Source organism: Sturnira hondurensis, unplaced genomic scaffold (assembly GCF_014824575.4).
Source record: "Sturnira hondurensis isolate 20B ecotype Veracruz unplaced genomic scaffold, ASM1482457v3 Scaffold0022201, whole genome shotgun sequence".
NCBI lineage: Eukaryota > Metazoa > Chordata > Mammalia > Chiroptera > Phyllostomidae > Sturnira > Sturnira hondurensis.
Genome location: NW_028094832.1, coordinates 8535031 through 8557087, shown reverse-complemented (window position 1 = coordinate 8557087; position 22057 = coordinate 8535031). Strand labels below are relative to the sequence as shown.

The following is a 22057-nucleotide window of genomic DNA, read 5'->3' as shown; positions in this document are numbered from 1 at the left end:
TTTATCAGTGGTTTTTCACTAGGAGGTGGGGGTCGTTTTGCTACCCCAGAGGACAAAAGACGTTTTAGTTGCCGCAGCTGGGGAGGGGGCGCTGCTGTCATCTAGTGGTAGAGAGCAGAGATGCTGTTAAACATCCCACAATGCAAAGGACTGCCCCCCACTCTCACCTGAATAAAGAATGATCCAGCTGCTATGTTCATAGTACTGAGAAAACCTGATACCTATAAGTGTATCTTACCTTTTCTTCTTTCTCCCCATCACCCTTTTTTTTTTAAAACTGTATCTTTTGAATGAGAAATAGAGCTTGCTTTATGACAAAAAAGAGAAAATCCTACTGGGTTTTTTCTCACTGGCTAGAAGTTTGGTCCATACTGCATTTGAATTGGCATTGTTTTGACTTCCCACTAAATTTTTCACTTGACCAATGAAATAAACTTTCTACCAGCTTTTGTTAGTTAATGATAATACCAAATACATGATATCTGACCACAATTAGCGGGCACTTGCAGTGCCTTCTAGTAGATTTCATAAATCATTTTTAATTAAAAAATGTAAGGTGTTTTGGCATTTGTGTTAAGACCTTTAAACTTGAAATTTATATTTTAGCAAATATATTCACCAGTGTAACAACTATACATTTATAAGTCACACACTTTAAAATACCTTGAGAATTATGAAACATCCCAAATTTAAACCAGTATCTATATTTATTTTGTAACAAAATAAGTAAAACCAAATATAAAGTATACTATTGTTTGCACTTTATACATTCTGATTATTATGCTGAAATCTGTTAACAATCAGTGAAAATAAATTTTTGTATTAGTTATTCAAAAAATGCCAAGCACATGATTAAGATAAACTTCTTGTTCATCAGATAAAGAACTTGGGGAGTAAATAAGGACATTGCAAATCCATTCAAAACACTAGGTCTTCATCTTTTGTTTCTTAGACCACTCAGGGGCTGCTCTTTTGGTCTGTTGGAAAAAAAGAAAAAAGAAAATCAAGTAAAATGGTTACTAGGAGGAGAAGAGAGGCAATTTAGAGAACTAAGAACCAATATACACTGGGGCTTTTTATGTAAGATTACAGTAAATAATTGCTTTTCTTAATTCAAAAGGGTACTTCAGGGGCAAAGGTTTTACGTTTTGTTAGAAATAATCTCCCACCTGGTATGTCTGTAGAAAAAGTACACATCTGTGTTTTCTGGCTCAAAGCCTGTATTTAACATATTTTACTGAAGCGAGTCTTGTATGAATTGTTTTATTTTCAAAGAGAATTGTAAAAAATCAAGGACCCAGCTTCTCTTTTGGTCTGTCTTATCTATCTATATGTGCATATTCATTCACTCAATAAATACTTATTGAAGAATTACTAGATCCAAATCGGTGTGCTTTGGATCTTCTGAATTGCTAAGTATTTACCAGAGTAAATATTACCGATCAATCATTTCACTGTAAAAAGAGCTGCAAGGGAGGAAGACCTACAGAATAAGCACTCAGAACTCTTTATATAGAGTACTAAATAAGCAGTCAAAATAGCCTATTTTATATACGGATGATAATAAGTTAAATATGCAACTTACTGCTTTACCACTTCTATCTGTTTAAAATGATAAAGAACCACATTCTTAAGTATATATACATATATGTAGGCACACAGATAAGTATGATAGCTTATACTTTTATCTTTTGAAATAGTTTCACATGCCATAGTTGACACATAAATTGTTAGAAGTGACATCAGTGGTCAGCTCCTCTTGACCTCATCTATGTCCTCGCTCAGCTTCAATCACCACCAAACAAGCCCGAGCTCCCAAACGCACCAGAGCTCTAACTTGAGCTACAAATGCTTTCACACAGCGATCCCCACAGGCAACTACAGTTCTGTGTGTCAAAATGCGCCCCTGCCCCATTCACCCCCATGCTCTTTCCTGAATGGCAGACCTCAACCAGAGATGTTTGATTGTTCTTCTTAGATTTCTCCTCCTTTTCACTTGCCACATCCACTTTAAACAGTCCTTACCTTAACTGAATATTTGTTAAACTCCTCATTCTATTCCCACCTTGACCCCACTGGCTTCCGTTGAGCTCTTATCATTTCTGGCTTGATTCCTACAAGAGCTTCTTAACTCTGATTTGACTCTCTCTTCTATTCTGTTCAACTCATAGTCCACAATCTTTCTAAGCTTATCTTTCTAAAATGCACAACTGCATTAAAACACTTCAGAGTTCTTTCTTTAAAAGTCCAAAGTCCTGAGTAGTAGAGAAATACATTTCCGTGAGAGGGAAAGTCCAGGTGCTGCCTACCAAGAGAATTCAAGGCAGCTGCAGCTAACCAAATCCAAAAGAAACCAAAGGACAAGTTAGAATGCCAGTTTATTAACTGGTGATGAGAAACGTAACTGTCGTTTGGCCAGGAATGCCTGTTAGTTCTGCCAGTCTTATTTAAAATTAAAAAAACAAAAAAACAGTCACACACCCTGGCTAGTGTGGCTCAGTGGGTTGAGTGCTGGCCTGCGAACCGAAAGATCACCAGTTTGATTCCCAGTCACGGCATGTGCCTGGGTTGTGGGCCAGGTCCCCAGCTGGGGGCGTGTGAGAGGCAACTGACTGATGTTTTTCCTGCACATTGATGTTTCTCTCCCTCTCTTCTTTCCTCCTTTCCCCTACCCCTCTAAAGCTAAATAAATAAAATCTCGGAAAAAATATAGAACAGTGACAGACTATGAAGAAAGTCAGAGTCAAACTGGGGAATTGCTGGGTCCTCATTGATACAGGGTGCAGCCAGCGGGGGGCAGAAAAGATTTGGAATGCTGTCCAGAACTCAAAGTGTATAGGAATACTGGAGAGACATAAAAGATGTCCTCACCCCTTCCCCCCCACAGGTGTGAGTTGGGGGAAGGGACACATAGACCAGGAACATGCAGGGCTGTTTTGTACAGCCACAGCCTTGCAGCGAATCCATGGCAGGGTCATTTAACATATCTATAGCCTTTGGCGGGTCACTTGGATATGTTAAATGGCTATGACCATGCTTGGAGCTAGGGGAATGAAGTCACTTCCCCCCAAGATGTGACTGGGGGACAGATCCCCTGAGTTACAGCGCCTGCATGGGAGCTTGGAGGAGAATGGCTCTCAGACATGGGGCCATACCTGCCCAGACTAACGATGGCAGCCCAGTAAACTTGTAATAATACAGAAATACTGGCAGGTGTAAAACTAAACGTGGGAGGAGTCAGAAATAGAGGTACAGAGGAAGATGGGCACGGGGGGGAGGGGAGGATTTAAACCCAGACACAGCAGCCATTAGGGAGAGAGACACGTGGTTTCAGCAGAGTTAGGACCCCCTCTTCTAGTCATGAAAGAGAGAGCCATGTGGTTTTGACAGAGTTAGGACCCCCTCTTTCCCAGACAGAAAAGGGAAAACCACGCAGCTTTGCCGGAATGGAGATCCCTGTGGCCAGGTGAAGAAGACGCACTTTTGGTGGAGTGTGGCTTTGGTAGAAGAGGCCCACGCGGCTTTGGGGTGCTCCCTTTGGCCGAGTGGCCTGGAAAGCAGGAGAGACTTTGACTGGAACTTGGTACAAAGAACTCTTGCCAGTGGAAGGTGCCACATGACTTTGGATTAATTGGAGATCCTGCTTGGACAGGCAACACAGCTCACGTGCCAGCGACCTGAAAAACGGACGTGTGCTCTTTTCCTGATTTACGGTACCCGGAGTTGGGACAGTGGGAGAAGGGAGCACTGTGTGTGTGTGTGTGTGTGTGTAGGTGTATACCCTTAAAGACTTTAATATTTTAAGGAAGGCATCAGACCTGAATAGCATTAAATAAACGTTTAGTTTCCTTTTCACAAATCTCTGGCATTGAGAGATGTCTTTCCAATTGGCGGCGGACAGAAGAGCCCAGTAGGTACTCGTATACCGTCCTTGGGAGGGGCCCCTGTTGTTCTGTAGCAGTTTTTGGCATCCCTCAGTGGGCCAAGTATTGCCCTCCCTGGACCCCTTGTTCGGTAACAGTATCTCATGGAGAAGTCTGGGGGACTGAAAAAGGTGAGTCAGCTAAAACTCCAGGGTTCTCACAATCAGTCACAGAAGAACATCTACGCCAGTGTTTTTGAAATTGTAGGTTTCGTCAATGACACTTCAGTGAAGCTGGAAGGAAAAGGAAAGCCCTGTAGGTTCTGAATCCACGAGTAAGGAAATCCATTTAAGACCGGGTTTAGGGGGTGGGTCTGGAATTAAACAGACTAGGATGGAAAACATCAGCGTGCCTGCCGTTGTAGATTAAGTTCTGTTTTGAGAAACTATGATTGTCACTAGGTCGGGAGTAAAACGGAGTTCTTACCTGTGGCTCCTGGGCAAAAACAATCTAAAGGCAACTTTTACACCCCAAGCTGCAGACGGTCAAATGTATGGCAAAGGGTACAGAATTTGTACATCTGCATTTCCTCAATCAACAGATACTTTTGAGCTTTATTACTGTTATGTGTGTATGGAAGCAAGCTAAATAAAACATTTGCTAAGAAAAAGGAATCTTAAGACTCAAAAAGGGCAGTACAAGAATTTCAATGGCAGACAGTTCTTCCTGATTCCTTTTATCTGTGTTTGGTCCATTGCAGACTGCCCTCCTTCCCTCCCATCCCCCAACACATTCTTTCTTCAGATGTGTTAATGAAGCAGATTTGCCAGGAGTATACCTCTGTCTTGAGGATTAACTGGTTTTCTACTCCCTAAATTGACTTTTCAGATCTTTGATCACAGCCGTTTAAGTTTACAGCTTGCTCCCACAGGACTGACGTTGCGTTCCTTACTCCTCGGTTCCTGTGGCGGAATTTTGCTTTTGCTGTTCTAACTGTTACCGAACAAAGGGTCCGAGGGGGGGTGGGGGGCAATACTTGGCCCACCGAGGGAGGCCAAAAACTGCTGCAGAAAACAGGGGCCCCTCCCAAGGACGGTATACGAGTACCTACTGGGCTCTTCTGTCCGCCGCCAATTGGAAAGACATCTCTCAATGCCAGAGATTTGTGAAAAGGAAACAAAATGTTTATTTAATGCTATTCAGGCCTAACGCCTTCCTTAAAATATTAAAGTCTTTAAGGGTATACACCTACACACACACACACACACACACACACACAGCGCTCCCTTCTCCCACTGTCCCAACTCCGGGTACCGTAAATCAGGAAAAGAGCACACGTCCGTTTTTCTCCCAAGCCACTGGCACGTGAGCTGTGTCGCCTGCCTGTCCAGGCAGGATCTCCAAGTAATCCAAAATCATGTGGCACCTTTCTCCGGCAAGAGTTCTTTGTACCAAGTTCCAGTCAAAGTCTCTCCTGCTTTCCAGGCCACTCGGCCAAAGGGAGCACGCCAAAGCTGTGTGGGCCTCTTCTACCAAAGCCGCGTCTTTCTTCTTCACCTGGCCGCAGGGATCTCCATTCTGGCAAAGTTGCGTGGTTTTCTCTTCCACCTGGCCAAGAGGGGGTCTGCACTCTGCTGAAACTGCATGGCTCTCCCTCCTAATGGCTACAGGGGTCTACATCTTTCTAAATAGCGTGGCTCTCCCCCTCATCTGGCCAAGAGGGGGTCCTTACTCTGCTAAAGCCACATCCTCTCTCGCAGGCACTCTCTCCGAGAAGCAGCCCCAGTTCCAGCCTGGTTAGCCCCCACTCTGCTAAAGCCACATGGCTCTCAAGCAGGCCCTCTCTCAGAGAAGCAGCTCCCAATTCTCAATTCTAGCCTGGTTCCCCCACTCACTTCTCCCTGGCCCAAAACTTGGCCACAGCTATTTAACATATCTATGAAACCAGTTAAAGGTTATAGATATGTTAAATACCATTCCAGAGGTTAGCTGCAAAACTGTTGCTATGCAAAACAGCTCTCAATGGCCCTGCTCCATTCGTCCCTTCCCCCAACTGACACCTGGGGGGGGGGGGCGGTGAGGACATCCTAATATTTCCTCCAATATTTCTGTACACTTTGAGTTCTGGACACCATTCCAAATCTTTTCTGGGCCCCCCCTTGGCTGCACCCTGTATCATAACTACTTTAATTTAGAAGACAGGGGCCCTTCGCATCTTGCACATGCTTCTCTAATCCCATCTCCTAGTGCTCCCTACAGAAACCAAATGATTTCTAGCTGAGACTATTTTAATAGCACTTCACTGAACACCTACTATGTACTAGGTCCTTTTGTTGGGTTACGGGGATATAAAAATGAACGAAGACCCTGTGCAAAGCCTGCTGGCTCCCTAGCCTATACCTATTTTTCTTTTTCTTTTTAAATCCTCACCAGAGGACATTTTTCCCCATTTTATGTATGTATGCATGTATTTAAAAAAGAGAGAGGGAGGGAGGGAGGATGGGAGAGAGAGAAATATCGATGTAAGAGAGAAACATCAATTGGTTGTCTCCTGTACATGCCTGGACTGGGATCCTATGTGCCCAGACCTGGGATCAAACCTACAACCTAGGTGTGTGCCCTGACCAAGAACTGAACCCACAAACTTTCAGTTATGGGATGATGCCCCAACCAACTGAGCACACCAGCCAGGGCTATTTCCCCCTTCTTAACAAGAGAACCGGGATTTTGTTATGGATAGAGGAGGCTCATCCAGGTAAAAACTACATTAATCAGCTTCCTTTGCTTACTAGGTGTGGCCACGGGGACTAAGTTCTGGCCAACAGAATATGAGTACATGTTGGGCAGAACTTACGGGAAAACTCCTTTAGGAGGGAAATGGTATTTTCCCCATTTCTGCTTCCTGCCTGCTTAGAATGCAGATGTAATGCCTGAGGCTACAGTAACACTATTGTAAAGCTGAGGACTAAATCCACACAAGGGTGGTTGAAGAGAACACGGAAGGGACTTAGGTCCCTGATGACTTCAAAGGACCACACACTACTGGCCGTTTAATGCTTATCTGAGTTACTGACCAATTTGCTTAAGCCACTTTACTAGCAGTGGAAAACAATTCCTGGACACTTGGCCTTAAGTAAGTTAGTGTTGACTCTGCTTGGTGTTGTATCTTTAGCACACAGGAAAGAGTCTGGCCCCCAGGAGGTGCTCAGGGCCACGCTTCCTTTGATTCTGTGGTTTGAACGAGCTCAGCACAGTGGTTAAAAAACAAGTTCTGGGTTGAAGCGGCTTCATCCACTCATTTATAAACGAAGGCAGTTGATGACTTCTCAGTTATTCTTGTGTCATACAGAGAGAATAAAAAATAACTGTGCTGGATATTCTGGATTTCCTCAGATCTACTCTCCATCCCTTTCTATCCCACTCTGTGCCCAGGAAGCTGTCAATTCCTGAGTAGGTTTTGTCAATGGGTTGCAGAGTGGGCTTGCGGTGGGAGGAGAAAGAAATCGGGATATTTATTCTCCAGCTCCTTTTTTGCCTGGCCATGGTTTGGTAGTGGCTAAATTCTTCTAGGGGAGACCAGCGTTTCCATAAGAGGGCTCCAATGCCCCTCCTTGCACCTTGAGATCTAGGTATGGTACCAGCTTCACATAGTCACTAGTCCCAAAATGTTCATCCTCACTTGGTTTCTACCTGCTTGTAAGCCGTCCCTTCAGAAATGACAGCCACCAAGGTAAAAGGGCCTTGGCTGACACCGTAACCTACATCACAGGGTGCTGAGAGAATAAAATGAGATAATGTATGTAAAAAAGCACTTAGTCCCCAGTGCTAACTATGATAGTATTTCCCACTTGATGTTCTCTGCACGAAGAGCTTACTTCTATTTGCTTTTCAGGACTCAGCTAAAAAATCTCCTCTTTTAAAAAGCTTGCTCTGATACAATAAGGCTTTTCGTTGTTTCTTTCAAGAACTTAAAGCCTTCAATACTTAATTTATATAATTATTATAATGGTTTATTTGAGTCAGCCACTCAATACTGTGCACTCCTATAAGTCATAAAATAATGTTCAATAAATGTTGGCTAAATGAATAGATTTATTTTTACTGTCATTGTTAAATCTGAATGCTTTATATATTAATCAAAGTATTTAGTGGCTGATTCCCTATGCTTTGCACAATTTGGATGCTGAATACTACTAGATTTCTGAATACTCCATATTTCTTAGCCTAAACTTAAGTTTTTAATTGTAAGACAGATGCCTTAGAACTTTTTTGACTATATGATTCAAAATAAAAGTCAATGAGTATATTTTAAAATAGTCTTCTGTGCTGGTGTTCACATTTTATAACTAATATTTGGAAGCACTTAATGGCCGAATCTCATCCTATGTAATCTCAATTTTCTTCGTGGCTCCAAGAGGCAACTGTACACAGCAATGAAGAGGTGTGTTATAAAGACCGCCTTCCAGTTCCCCGTCTAGGCCTCCTCCCCGCCACTCTCCGTTGCTTAGTAACTATTATTTTGTCTTCCCTCCTTCTTTCTCCCGTAGGGTGTTTCTTATTCCCCCCAGCCTACCCCTGGAGCTGCCACTTCCTCTCCTCCCCCACTTTCACCACCTTTTAGATTGGTCTGAATTAATACCAAATCGTTTCCTTTGTTCCTCTAATTCATCGTTCACTGCTGCGGTCCAGCTCTGAGAATACAAATGGGACCCTCGCGCCCATCAGTACCTTCCTCCTGCTTAGTATCTACCACACGGCATTGTATGATACACAGCTTCCGTCAGACTCTGGGGAGCTCAAGGGCAAGGGCCTTGTCCTTAGAGTGAGGTTGAAATAAATGAGTATCTTAAAAAAAAAGTGCCAGAGACTCAGAAGACAATTCCCTTGGAGGAATTCCAAAATGTTTTGAGATGCAACAGGAGAGACTCTTGAGGATATTATGGGAAGTGAAACCAGCCAGTCACAAAAAGACCAATACTGCACACGCCCATCTGCAGGAGGTACAGTCATAGTCTATAGCCAGAGAAGAAGGTGAGATTCACAAGGCAGGGATTTTTATATCCTTATTGTCCAGAACAACCCTTGGCACAAAGTAGGTGCTCAATGAACATTTTTTTTTTCTGAATGAATTAATGAATGATCATTGTTTTGGTTTGTTGTGACAGAAGCCTCTCAGTTCTTCTTCACTTTGATAGTGTCATCAGAGTGTCATTCAGGAGTTTCCCCTACATAATGTGAAAGAAAATGCCTCGACAGTAACACAGTAACGTGGTTCCAGCTGATCAGGCCACATCCACCCTGCAGGGTGGGCACTATCTGTGACTCTAAGTAACCCGGCAATTACTGAGCAGAAGTGACAGTAACCAGCAAGACATGGAAATAGTATAACTGTTGTATGAGCTGAAGTTTACTGAGCTGTTCGATCTTTCTATTGGTAAATTTCTGCCCTCAGTCCCATTACTATCTGAAATTCAGGTTACTTATCAACTACATTAGATAGACCATGTCATATTGATTTCTCATTTCCATTAGTATCTACGTCTAATCACTATCAAAGTCCAAATAAATTCCAACATAGATAACAGTGATTCTGGAAGGTGGATTTCTTACTCTCAAGAGATGTACGTACATTCTTCATTTCTAGGTATTTTATCACTAAAGTACTATCTATTCTTGACAGTCCTAAACTGCAGATACTGGAAGTTTCTAAGCCTTTACAAACTCTTGATTAGCACTGAGCAAGGAACTTCAGCTAGACTGTTGATTGGCAAATTATGGTCCCTGGTCTGTCTTTGTATGAACTGCCTGCTAAGAATGGATTTGGCATTTATTTAAAAAAAGGTAAAAACAAAGAGAGAAACAAACAGAATGTGCACTTCAGATTGTATGCATTAGCTACAAGCCTAAAATATTTACTGTCTTGCCCTCTAAAGAAAAGATTGCCAACTCCTAGTAGATGACTGCTAAATAAATCAGGCACAATAAAAATTCAGGTACAAAATTAATTGCTTTTTTTTTTTTTGTAATTCCACTCTTTTACCTGTTTAAATGGTGCTGTTTCTTTTATGCTACCATCTTAACAAGATTACTCATCCTTCACGCCTGTAAGCTGGTACTTTCTGTAACAGATTTTGCTACTGTTCTTCAGTTACCTCTTCAGAGGTAACTTTTTAGCTGAGGAGGTCTCCTGTTTTCTAACTTCCACATTTCTGGTTTTTTTTCAAGACTCTTATAGGCTCCATTATATGCGCCAGTATGTACATTATATGACACAAGTAACCTTTTATATTGGAAATATTATAATCTAAAACTTTAATTTTACAAAGAAACAGTACAAATGAACAAAAACCTTGGTTTACTAGTGGAGTGTTAACAGGCCCTAAGTAAACTGTATCTGGGAAAGCTCAGCGAGCTGCGGCAGAAACAGATGACGGATGCGCTGGAAACTTGTTAGAAGCAACTTACGGTGTGATTTTGGAGACAAGTGAGTAGTAAGAGAGGTACGTCTGTGTATCCAGAAGCAGCCTCCTAAAACATTAATGTATAACTTGGGGATTATGACATATTGAGAAAGTATGCTAAAATAAGAAACAATGATGACTGATACATGCAGATATAATAAGCCTTGTGTATTATTCCTGGAATCTAGAAAATAAGCTAGTAGTTAAGAATCTATTAGTGTTCAACGTCAGCTAATTTTCTAAAGAAAGACTATGTGTAGTAGATATAATTACTTTGTTTTCCAAAAAACAATATATAAGCTGGGGATCAAGGAAATAAAGATTTATGAGTCCTCATAGACAGGGCCCCACTTCAGTGAGTCTAGGGTCCTAGCAACTGAATGAGGCCACCCCAGGTCACCCAACCCTCCCTGCCTTGCTTCCTTTGAAATTCCCATTCCCAACTTAGTTTATCAGGTCAGTCATGTGAGGAAGAGGTTGCAATGGGTGTTCCTGACACTAGAAATTGAAAAACTACTTTTTAAAATGGAAATGCACGTAGCTAGACATCCTGAGGTCTGCGCATACTTTGGTGAGATAAATCTAGATTTGACAATAAAAAGTGAGACTGGAGCTTCCAAACAATGTGACAAGAAAGTGTTACAGGTGCAATGAACTACTGATCCTACAACCCCAGAGAGGGCTGGGGCCCCTCCAATCTAAACTTCATTACCCCTGGTGTGCAACAGAAATATTATACTCTTCTAGGTGTGTTTTGATGTGAAAAATGTTGAGAGGTGCGGAGTTAGGACATGATCTTGTAGTAATTCTGGGATGGCATCCTATGTCATTAAAAAATTTACTGATTTTAGTGAGAGAGGAAGCGGGAAGAGGGAGACACACACACACACACACACACACACATGCACACACACAGACTCTGACTTGTTGTCCCACTTATTTAGCACTCACTGGCTGATTCTGGTGTGTGCGCTGTACGTGATAAAACCCATACTCTGGGCGTATTGAGGGTGACACTCTGATCAACTGAGTTACCTGGCCAGGTTATCACTTGTCATAATACATCCAATTGTACTCTTTTTAATACTGTATCACAAATGACAGCTAAATTCCATTTTGATGATATTATAAACCTTTCTTCACAAATAATGAGAAAAACTGTTTTTATAACTCATTCACTTAAAAACTTTAAAAAATTATGGTACTATACACATAACACAAAATTTACCATTTTAACCATTTCAAGTGGCAGTTCAGTGGCATTAACTACATTCACATTGTCCTGCCATCGCCACCATCTATCCACAGAATTCTGTTCATTTTGCACAACAAAATCCCTGTGAGCATTAAGCAATAAGCCCCCATTTCCCCAAGTCCCTGGGGACTGAGTTCTACTTTCAGTCTCTGTGAATTTGACTAGGTATAGCCTATCTGCTTTTATTCTCTTTTTTGCCTAAGGGAAAATGTTAATGAGTGGTGAAATGAGTAAAATTAGGGAAAAGAATGTAGTAAGAAAGGAAAAAAAAGTCTAGAGATAGACAATACATATTAGAATACTATTCTAGAATATTACTCTTGAATAATGAAAAGAAGCACAAGTTAGAAAATATGTTGTGAATATTGTACTTTCTCTGCCCTGGGAATTTCTCACTCTCTAATCCTCACTGTCATCTGTCAAAATCCTAGAATTTCTTCCAGGTCAACTTCAAATACTTTCTTTTGCTGGGAGCCCATCAATATCACAGTTGGCATTCTGTCTTTGAATTTCCATAGCAGTTTGTAATTGCCTGTAAAGTGGTCCACCTGATTTTGCCTTAACTATTACCTGCTGGGTAACAGTTAAGCCTCCATCCTAGAGGAGAAGGGTCTTTACAGACAACTCTGCAGCTTCGTGATCAGATATCCAACGATGCTCAGCACTAGTTCTTGCACACAGACAGTACACACTCACTGAACTGGATTGTTATCCTCAGTCTGCAAATATTTATTGGGTATCGGCTTCATTCATGTGCTGTGAGGCGGTGGGAACATAGCTTCTGTCCTGCAAGCACTTCCATTCTGCGGTTCGACCTTTTTTTAGTGCATTATATGCCTGAAAGGCAACGGCCACATCAATGGCTGGAGCTTTCCTAGCAAATGCACCTTCTGAGGTTGTTTTCATACGCACACAGCACAGGAGCAGTGCAAAACACCCACTCACGCTCTTACCCCTCCTCCTTCACTCTGTCCCCACTCAGTTGCCCATTTTGTGTTTTCTTCATATTTCTAATGCATATATAAACATGCATGCATCCACCCACGATTAAATTTAATATTAGGAAAAAAATGCCAACAGCAAGCAGTTTCAGCCAAAGGATCCAGAAGTAAACTAGAAATGTTTCCATTTTAGCTATAAAACTATAGATTATGAAATGATTAGTTCTCACTTTCAAATATTTGCATCTTAAATTTCTTATTAACAGGATCAGAGAATATACAGAAAAATATTGTTATAAAAATTGAAATAATATCTGTAAAAATTATGATGCCTCAGCAGAACCATGGCATGTTAGTATAAAAGAAGTCCAGACCTCACTTCATATAATTTTCTTCCTAATTTTCTAGATAAGAACCAGCTCAGAGCATCTGAATGACTTGCCCCAGGTGACTAAGTCAATTTACATTCCTAATTTTGCATTATGAGCGCACAGTCTTGATTCGGCTGGTTTATAGCGTTATCTCTCAGTTTTCATAAGGACATAGCTGAGCTCATACCTCTTGGAAAAATTTTCTCTTATTAAAAAAATAAAGTATATTGGAGGAAAATAGATAATCACAAAGAAGAAAAAAAAACCCTACCTGATGAATATTTTGAATTTTCTTAATTTCATTCTTACTGCGTACCCTTATCTTGAGGTACTGGAGAAATCTCACTATTACTTATGTTGTGGGTATAGTCAGGATTTGAGGACATTAGAATCAAGTTATGAAGCTTATGGCAGAAATGTAGGAGGTCAGGGGCAGAAAGAATAGTTCATTGCTTGGAACAGAGAGGGGTCAGAAAAGCAGATCACAGAGTGAGATAGGCTTTAAGTCTCGGCCTTTATCTTGTGGTTTTCATCTGACCCTGTTTCCCATTAAATCTATGTATTCTGTCTGCCTTCTTCCTGCAGATTATAATATAATCGATATATCGTAGTGCTTGCCGTAGTCTCAGCCCCTTTCTAAGAAAACCTGCCTAGCGATGGTCCTTCTGAATAAAGAGCCCTAGGCAGCTTTATTTGGTACCTTGTGACCCTCACTCACTAGTAAGGGTAGCTGTTCAGTAGGCTGGCTAATGACTTTAACAAGTCTTGCCAAAAAAGGGTATCACCCAGCAATGATGAGCTGTGCCAATTAGATTCCTGCTCCTGGAAAATACAGGGTGAAATAGGTTTCAAGAAAGGAAATGTGGGAAGGATACACAGAAACCCCAGACAAGGGCCTCTGAGCAAGTTGATGAGGAAGTGAAAACTACAAGTATCCAGGCAGGTAGATCGAGGCTCCCTGGTTTCTCCCTGGGAGCTCCGACTCCATCAGTGCCACATAGATTCTTACAACAGCTGTCTAGATGAATCTTATTTAATCTAGATTGTAGCTCCATCACTTTCGTTTAAAGGCCTGAATTAAGTAATTACCTCATTGATCTTGAGTAGCATTATCTGGATGTATAATGAAATAGCTTAGATCAGAAGTTCCCAAACTTGACTGATTACCATAATCATCTAGAGACTTAAAAAAAAAATTAAGATTCTGAGGACTCAGTAAATTAGAATATAGTAGTTGAAATCTGGTTTTGGGTGTCTATGTTCACATGGTAAAAATGATGTTTTTTTCTGAGAAATTAAAGCATGCATGGGAAACCATGTTGAAGAACAGTAAAATATTTAATAATATTACTATTAGTTTGATTCTGTAGCCTTTTTATTGTTATTCATAGTATTTGTTACACCATCATTTCCAAATTATTCTAATTTCTTATTCTTTAATAAATTTCTATGCACATACATTTCTACTAATGGTGATATTTTGCATTCCTTTTATTCTTAAATTAAAAATTTACAAAAACATCTTCCTGATTCCCCTATAATTAGTCCCTGGAGACTGTAGGAAGTAAATGCTAGATTAAGGCCAATTTCTGGGCAAGTCCAATATATTGACTAGAAATATAAAGCCCAATTATGAGCTTTAAGATAGAATATATATGTGTGTTTATATATTAATATACATATTCAGAAAAAGGATTAGTACAGATGGTTTCAGGCCCTTCCCTTAAAGTATTAAAATTAGTTTAAAACCAATATGAATGAAAGAAAAGAATTCAAGTAAATTATATTTAGTGGAAATCAGAGAGATTAAAATTTTAAGGTTCTTTTTTTGTACTTACAAAGAGTGTTGGTTTGGGTATAAATATATTGTCTTCATGGTCTCTAGGCACATTTGAAGTCTTTGATTTTTGATTTCCTGTCACCGGTTTTGATTCCGGTTTAGTCAGAAGTAACCTGTCCTCAGAATGTTTACTGCGCATGTCAGTGAGAACTTGTTTCATTGCTGCCAATTCCTGTCGATACATGAAAACAGAAGAAAATGACAAGTATGATTTCAGCAAGTAGACTAATAATGACTGATGTTAAGGGATTCTTTTCTTTTTTTTGTTTATATTACAGTTGTCCCCATTTCCCTCCCCTCTGCCCACCTCCTCCCCAGCCTCCCTCTGCCCCCACCCCTCCCTTCTGCCCTCCCTATACTGTTGTCTACGTCCATGAGCTGTGCACATGTGTTCTTTGGCCAACCCTTCACTTTCTTTCATCCAGTCCCTTTCCCACTCCCCTCTGACAGCTGTCGTACTGTTCCATGTATCTATGCCTTTGTTTCTATTTTGTTCATTATTTATTTTTATTTATTTATTTCTTAAGGTTTTATTGATAGCCATGCTCACTCATGCATATATTGTCTATGACTGCTTTTATTTTATTTTTTAATATTATCATGATTTTCGTGGGTCTGCGAACCACACGATCGCAGTTCGATTCCCAGTCAGGGCACATGCCTGGGTTGCAGGCCAGTTCCCAACAGGGGACTCATGAGAGGCAACCATACATTATATTTCTCTCCTTCTTTCCTTCCCTTCTTCTCTAAAGATAAATAAATAAAATCTTTAAAAAAATATTATCATTATTTTTATCCTTACCCGAGGATATCATTTTGTGCATTAGATCCCACATATATCCTTGTAGGTGAGATCATACGGTATTTGTCTTTCACTGACTGGCTTATTTCACTGAGCATAATAATCTCCAGGTCCATCCATGCTGTTGAAAAAGAGTTCCCTCCTCTTTTTTTTTTTTGCTGTTGTGTAGTATTCCATTGTGTAAATGTACCACAGCTTTTTATTCTTAAAAGAAAAACTCCTCACCCAAGGATATACTTACTGATTTTAGAGAGAGGAAGGGAGAGAAAGAGAAACTTCGATTGGTTGCCTCACGTATGCACCCTGACTGGGGATCAAACCTGAAACCTTTTGGTGTATGGGACAACACTCTGACCAACTGAGCCACTGGGCCAGGGCCAGCTTTTTATTTATTTATTTATTTATTTAATTAATTAATTTTTTAAACTTATTTTCTTCACTTGATTTTTTAAAAAATATTTTATTTATTTATCTTTAGAGGCGAAGGGAAGGAGAGAGGAAGAGAAACATCAATGTATGGTTGCTTCTCGTGCATCCCCTGCTGGGAATTGGCCCCTGCCAGGAACTAGCCTGCAATCCAGGCATGTGCCCTGACTGGGAATCGAACCGCAATTGCCTGGTTCGCAGGCCCGCGCTCAATCCACTGAGCTACACCAGCCAGGTAGCTTTTTATTTTTGAATGAGGAGGAACATTTGAAGCAATTACACTATATGAAATAACATTAACAATCAATAATAACTTGATTTACATTGTCAGTAATAGTTTTGGTACAATAATAAGTACGGCATTCTATAGTCCAATGGTTCCTAAACTGTTCTGCACACTGTGGTCACCTGTGGTGCCTCAAAAACTACTGATGCGTGTCCCAGTCCCAGAGATTGTACAATGATTGGGTGTGTGTCACACTGGGGTGTGACGTAGGCACTGACATTTTAAAAGATCTCTAGGTTGATTCTCAGGAAGAGAAATTTGGGACCTACTGGCACAGTTATTTTCCACTACAGTTTTTCTACATATTTGTTAAGTAAATTGTTTAGGCATTTAACTTTTTCTACCTTGTAAACTACCCCACTTCCTTCTGCAGTCTTATATGAAGATGGTTAGGAGAAAAAAAGAGTCCGAAATTTTTTTCTTGCTTACTCATCAGCAGTTCAAACAGTAAGTTTAATAGAGCTTCAGGATTTAACCATATTATTCCCTATTCTCTTACAAATGAAAATTAGAGTTAGCTTCATCTAGTTGCTGTTTGGAGTAAGAATTATTATGCTGAACTACTCAAAGAACTCAGGTAAAATTTTTCACTCACTCCTTCTTCTAAGTATATTTTGTCTTTTATTTTCCCTATTGTCAAACTTTTAGCACTAAACATTATTTAGTGGATATTTATGATTATTTATTAATTTGATTCAATCAAACACAAGCATACGGACAGAGGACAGACTAAACTCCCCTTTCTCTGGAACAGTGGTAGGCTGTGTTAGAGGGTTTTTTCTTCCTATTATTTTATTTCATCTTCACGCCAAGACACAAACATTATGGTGATAGAAAGAGTTCTGCTCCTTTCTACTAATCCGTTTATAGAAATCAGCTCTGTGTCAGAGCAAGTTCCTACAGGCCTTTTTTTTTTCTTTCTGGCTGTCATTAGTTCTATTTAGAACCATCTAGCTTGAGTAGGTATTTTAAAACAGAGCTGTTGAGTGTAAGCCACAGCGCTTAATAAATCTTGGGGCCAAGAGCGGAGCTGGAAGAAATGGTACTGGAATCCTCTCTCTCCTTTCTGCGGTCCTGGGGGCGGCTAGGCCAATGCACACGAGAATGGCGGCATGTCAGACATTGCCACTGCGACATCCCCTTTACTACTGTTGGAGCTGCTTGAAGGTTCTTTTTGCTTTCCAGATTATGTATTTCATTTATTTGCTCCCCTAGAGTCAAATACATGACTACTGATTTAATGTTAAACAAGTCCAGTGTTACGGCAGCTTTCAGCTCCCGCTCTGCTTACCGGGGTGAGCAGAAGGGAAAGGAAGATGACAGTCTCCCAGGTTATCAAAAGAAACGCTTCTACCTGAAAGAGCCTCTTTTTAGTGCTCATAACGTTTGTATCTTGGTATGAAGATTTAAAAAAAAGGAATAAATTATTTTTGCCCCTACCTACCACTAGTCTGCAGATAAATAAGGTAAAGGAGATCATACGTGCTGGGGGAAGGGGAGAGGACAATAAGCAAGAGGAAGAAGAAAGGGAAGGAGTTGCACAGGTCCTAGGTTTTGGCTCTGAAGCGCCCTGGAGGAGACCAGAGTTTTGTTCCTCTTTGGCTTCCCTCTGCTACTGGTGTAGGAAGATTATAGGAACAATTATAGGAACAATTATAGGAAGCAGATTATCCCTGAAGCTGGTCAGGAGACAGAACTGAAATTCACTTTCTTTGCTTTATGGAGACCAGGATCATCGAAACTTAGGGTGTGTCGAAGTACTGCTTTTGTTCACCGATAGTATTAAACAGTGGTAGTGTGGTTTCTGAAATCCAGGTAAGGAACACTTTAAAATGAACAAAATTCTGTAAAATTCCTATTAGGATAATACAATGGGTACAAGAATAAGGAGTATAACAATTTTGTTCAGTTTCATTATGTTTGATCGCACAGATGGATCCCTTTCATATCAACAGTAAATTCGAGCAAAGAAAATTCCATTATGACGCCAAATAGTACCCAAAATACTATCACTTGCTGAACACAGAGGAAGCCAAACACAAGTAGTGGAACCATTTTAGTATTAGGTGAGAAGTCAAAGACACATCCATTCCTGACTTTTCTTATTAATTGTGTGAACTTAGGCAATCTAGTCTGCTTCAATGAGCTTCAGTTTCCTAATTGCTAACATGTATGCTTGTGTTACCTTTTTGGATTTTTGCAGTCTGATAAATGTTTGAGTATGTTTGTTTTGCATTTCTCCTATTGTGAGGCTGAGCAGCTTTTCATATATACAAAAGAGTATTTTCTTTGCTGTTACTACCCTTGACCCATTTTTCTACTGGGTGATTGGTCATTTTCTTATTCCTTTCAAGGAGCGCTTTATACACTAGAGATATCAGCCTTTTGTAATATGAATGGCATTCTTTCCATTAATTTTTATTTGACTTTGTTTACACTTGTTTTTTTTGCTATGGACTTTCTGATTCTGATGTAGCTGAATATGTCAATATTCAATTTTATAGCCTTCTCCATGGCTTCTTCCTTTATTTTCCTCTAGTTATTTTTACGGTTTCTTTTTCTTTTCTTTTAAAAACATTTAGGTCTTTGATCGGCTTGAAGTTTACCCTGGCTTCTTGACAGGTGTGGTGGATACAACACCTCTTTCCCCATGGCTGTTCTGTACCAACAACAATGTTATGTGTCAGAGACAGTTCTTTCCCTCATCAATTCGAGATGCTATCAAATACCAAATGTCCGTAAGTGTATGATTTCTTTGTGGACTTATAAACTCTATTCCAGTGGTCTGTTTATTCACACACCCATATCCTTGTTTTAATATTTAATGACTGGAGTTTTTTTTTGCTATACTTTTAAAAAATTTTTTTTAAAAAGTTTTATTTATTTTTAGAGAGAGGGGAAGGAAAGGAGAAAAAGAGGGCGAGAAACATCAATATGCAAGAGATACATTGACTGGTTGCCTCCTGCACGCCCCTGACCGGGGACCTGGCCCACAGTCTAGGCATGTGTCCTGACTGGGAATTGAACCAGCAGCCTTTTGGTTCACAGGCGGGCACTCAATCCATGGAGCTACACCAGCTAGGGCTTGGCTATATTCTTAGGGATAGGGGTGGGATATATAAAAAAAAAAAACTTAGGAAGAACTGATTTTATGTTGAGTCTTCCTAACCATGAAAACATTTTAATGTATCACCTACATTTTTAAACATACATTGTCCTGCTTTAATTACCATACTGAAAATTCATTTGTGAGATCACAATTCACAAATTGACAAAAAATAGCACTGATGGGTATGGCTCAGTCAGGGAGCACACCTGGGTTGTGGGCCAGGTCCCAACCCCAGTAGGAGGCACGTGAGAGGCAACCACACATTAATGTTTCTCTCCCTCTCTCCTTCTCTTCCCCTCTCTCTAAAAATAAACAAATAGATAAAATATTAAAAAACCCAAATTGACAAAAATAAACAAACCATCATATAAGAACTAGAAGATGAATTTACCATCACAACTTGGGTAGGAGGAAGTCATCTGGACATCTGGTTTGCTCTTAACCTGGTTTAGTTCTTACCATGTTTTTGCCTGGCTCCTGATGTCTGGTTCCATCTCTTAATGATTTGGCACTTTTATTTGAACTTGACTTTTGCATTTCATTTTCCTAGCTTTTGATTCTGCTTTCCTCTGTCCTGTAACTGCCCTTTTCTGATTGGTCAGTAGGCTTATTTGTAGTATTGTCTAAACATTTATAAATACTGTTCACTGCAGAGCAGAGAGTGTGATTAGATTCACAGAGATTCTTTGATGATGTTCAGTGGAGAATGTTTCAAGTATCAAGTTCACTTGGATTCTTACGGGTGCATTGATTGTTCAAAATCATGCAGTTTCTTCTATTCCTATTTCAATCCTGACTTACAGAGTTATTCTCCTCTCTTCTTTGAGTCCTGCCTTCTTTCTCCTCATTGATGGAAACAATATATGGCTTTAAAAAATACTACTAAAGATTATCTAGCTTCTTAATCATAATGTTTGCTGGAATCGATTTTGTACTGCCTGTTTCTAAGTCTGATGCACAGTTGTTATTGTGAAATTTCTTTTTATTGCACATCTTGGCAAGTTTCATTATTTCTTACATCTCTCTCTTTTTGTTATTTGATAGCATATAATCTAGTATATTATATAATCTAGTATATTTGATAGCATATAATCTAGTAATATTATATGCTATCAAATAGGATACTGTGGAAGAAAGTATTGGGCTTTCCTTCAGAACTTTGATGGTAGTACTTTTCTCTTCCAAAGTCAAATTTCTGAGAACTATGATGCCAAGCCGATTCCTGTATCTTTGTATGTATTCTCTTTCTCTCTGGCGTCTTCCATATTGTTTAGCTATTCCTTAACTTCCTTTGCTGACTTTTGCTCACATCCTTCTATTGACATTTTTACTTGCTAGGATTTTGATTTTGATTTTAGCAAATTCTTAAATCTTTCTGAAGAAACTAATCACAATACTGCATAAGTCATTTGCAGCACCAGAATTTTCTTTTCCTCTTCTGGGGAAAGGGTTCAGTTTCTCTGCCTACTATGATTTTTCTCTCTTGTGCTAAGTTACTGACGGTCTTTGGTTGTGTGTTTCAACTTATGAATGAATGAGCATATTAACTGTTTTCTTTCTGCTGTCATGGGCCATTCATCTGAATGAAAGACTACAATCTTTGCACACGTGGACAAGAAAATCCGTCCAGCAGACTTCACTTTAGGATCCTCAGGCAGAAAACGGGTTTTCTTCTCCAAAATGACAAAATATGGAATGTCCTAATCTGGAGACTCTTCGTTTTGACAGTTCTAGCCTCTTCCTGGCACAGCTTTCATTACTTTAAAACCATTTCTCAAAATACATTTTAAAATTCCTGTTTTTTTAAAAAAATTACAGAAGCTTTGCTTGTTCATTGCAAAATTAAAAGACTGAAAAAGTAGCATGCCCCAATTCTTTTTCATTTTATCACTTGTTTGAGATCTTTAAATACTATTCTGAAACACAGTCTGATTTACAACAATATTCATTAATTCTGACATGGTTTTATACTCCTTTTTAAAACAGTTTATCAAATACTTCAGAAAATTACAGTAACTTCAAGGATGAATGAACCATTCATTGAAATTAATACATGTAGAACTGCATCTTATCATCTAATGGAAACTTAGGATAAAACTAAACCAAAACAAAACAAAGCAATAAAGCCTTGTAGCCCTGGCTGACTCAGTGGATTGAGTGCTGGCCTTTGAACCGAGGGGTCTCTGGTTCGATTCCTAGTCAGGGCACATGTCTGGGTTGCGGGCCAGGTACCCGGTAAGGGGACCCATGAGTGGCAACCACACATTAATGTTTCTCTCCTTTCTCCCTCCCTTCCCTTCTCTCTAAAAAATAAATAAATAAAATCTTTACCCCCCCCTAAAAAAACAAACAAACAAAAAACTACATTGTAGTAAAATAATTATTTCCCAAAAAAGAAAGCGTCAAGGGCAAGAACATTCTTACAAACCCTCCAGACGATGATGATTGTTATTGTACAAACAATCTCCATGAAAGGGCTATATTGCTGTCTGGAATCCAAAAGCACGTATCTTAGCCATTTAAATAAGCTATTTGCATAGAGTGGTGCGCACTAAAACAGCGCAGCTACAGAGCAGCTGGTTCACAGTACTGCACCGTTCACGCCAACGAACTGCTGAGAGCTGTAAACTCTGCAAAGATGTCGGCAAGAGGACACATAGATGGCACTTCTTGATGAAATAGCTCTGACAAGTATAATGCAAA

At 39.9% G+C, this 22057-nt stretch overlaps 1 protein-coding gene across 1 annotated transcript in view; it reads right to left on the bottom strand.

The window, feature by feature from the left end:
• Positions 1-704: 704 nt before the first annotated feature.
• PIBF1 (progesterone immunomodulatory binding factor 1) overlaps positions 705-22057 on the bottom strand; it is a 184768-nt gene continuing 163415 nt past the window's right edge. The window contains exons 17-18 of the mRNA XM_037034772.1: positions 14730-14903; positions 705-977 (exon numbers count right to left, since the gene is read on the bottom strand). Of these exons, the coding sequence (XP_036890667.1) occupies positions 927-977; positions 14730-14903 (225 nt within the window). The 3' untranslated portion in view covers positions 705-926. The remainder of the gene's footprint in view (positions 978-14729; positions 14904-22057) is intronic.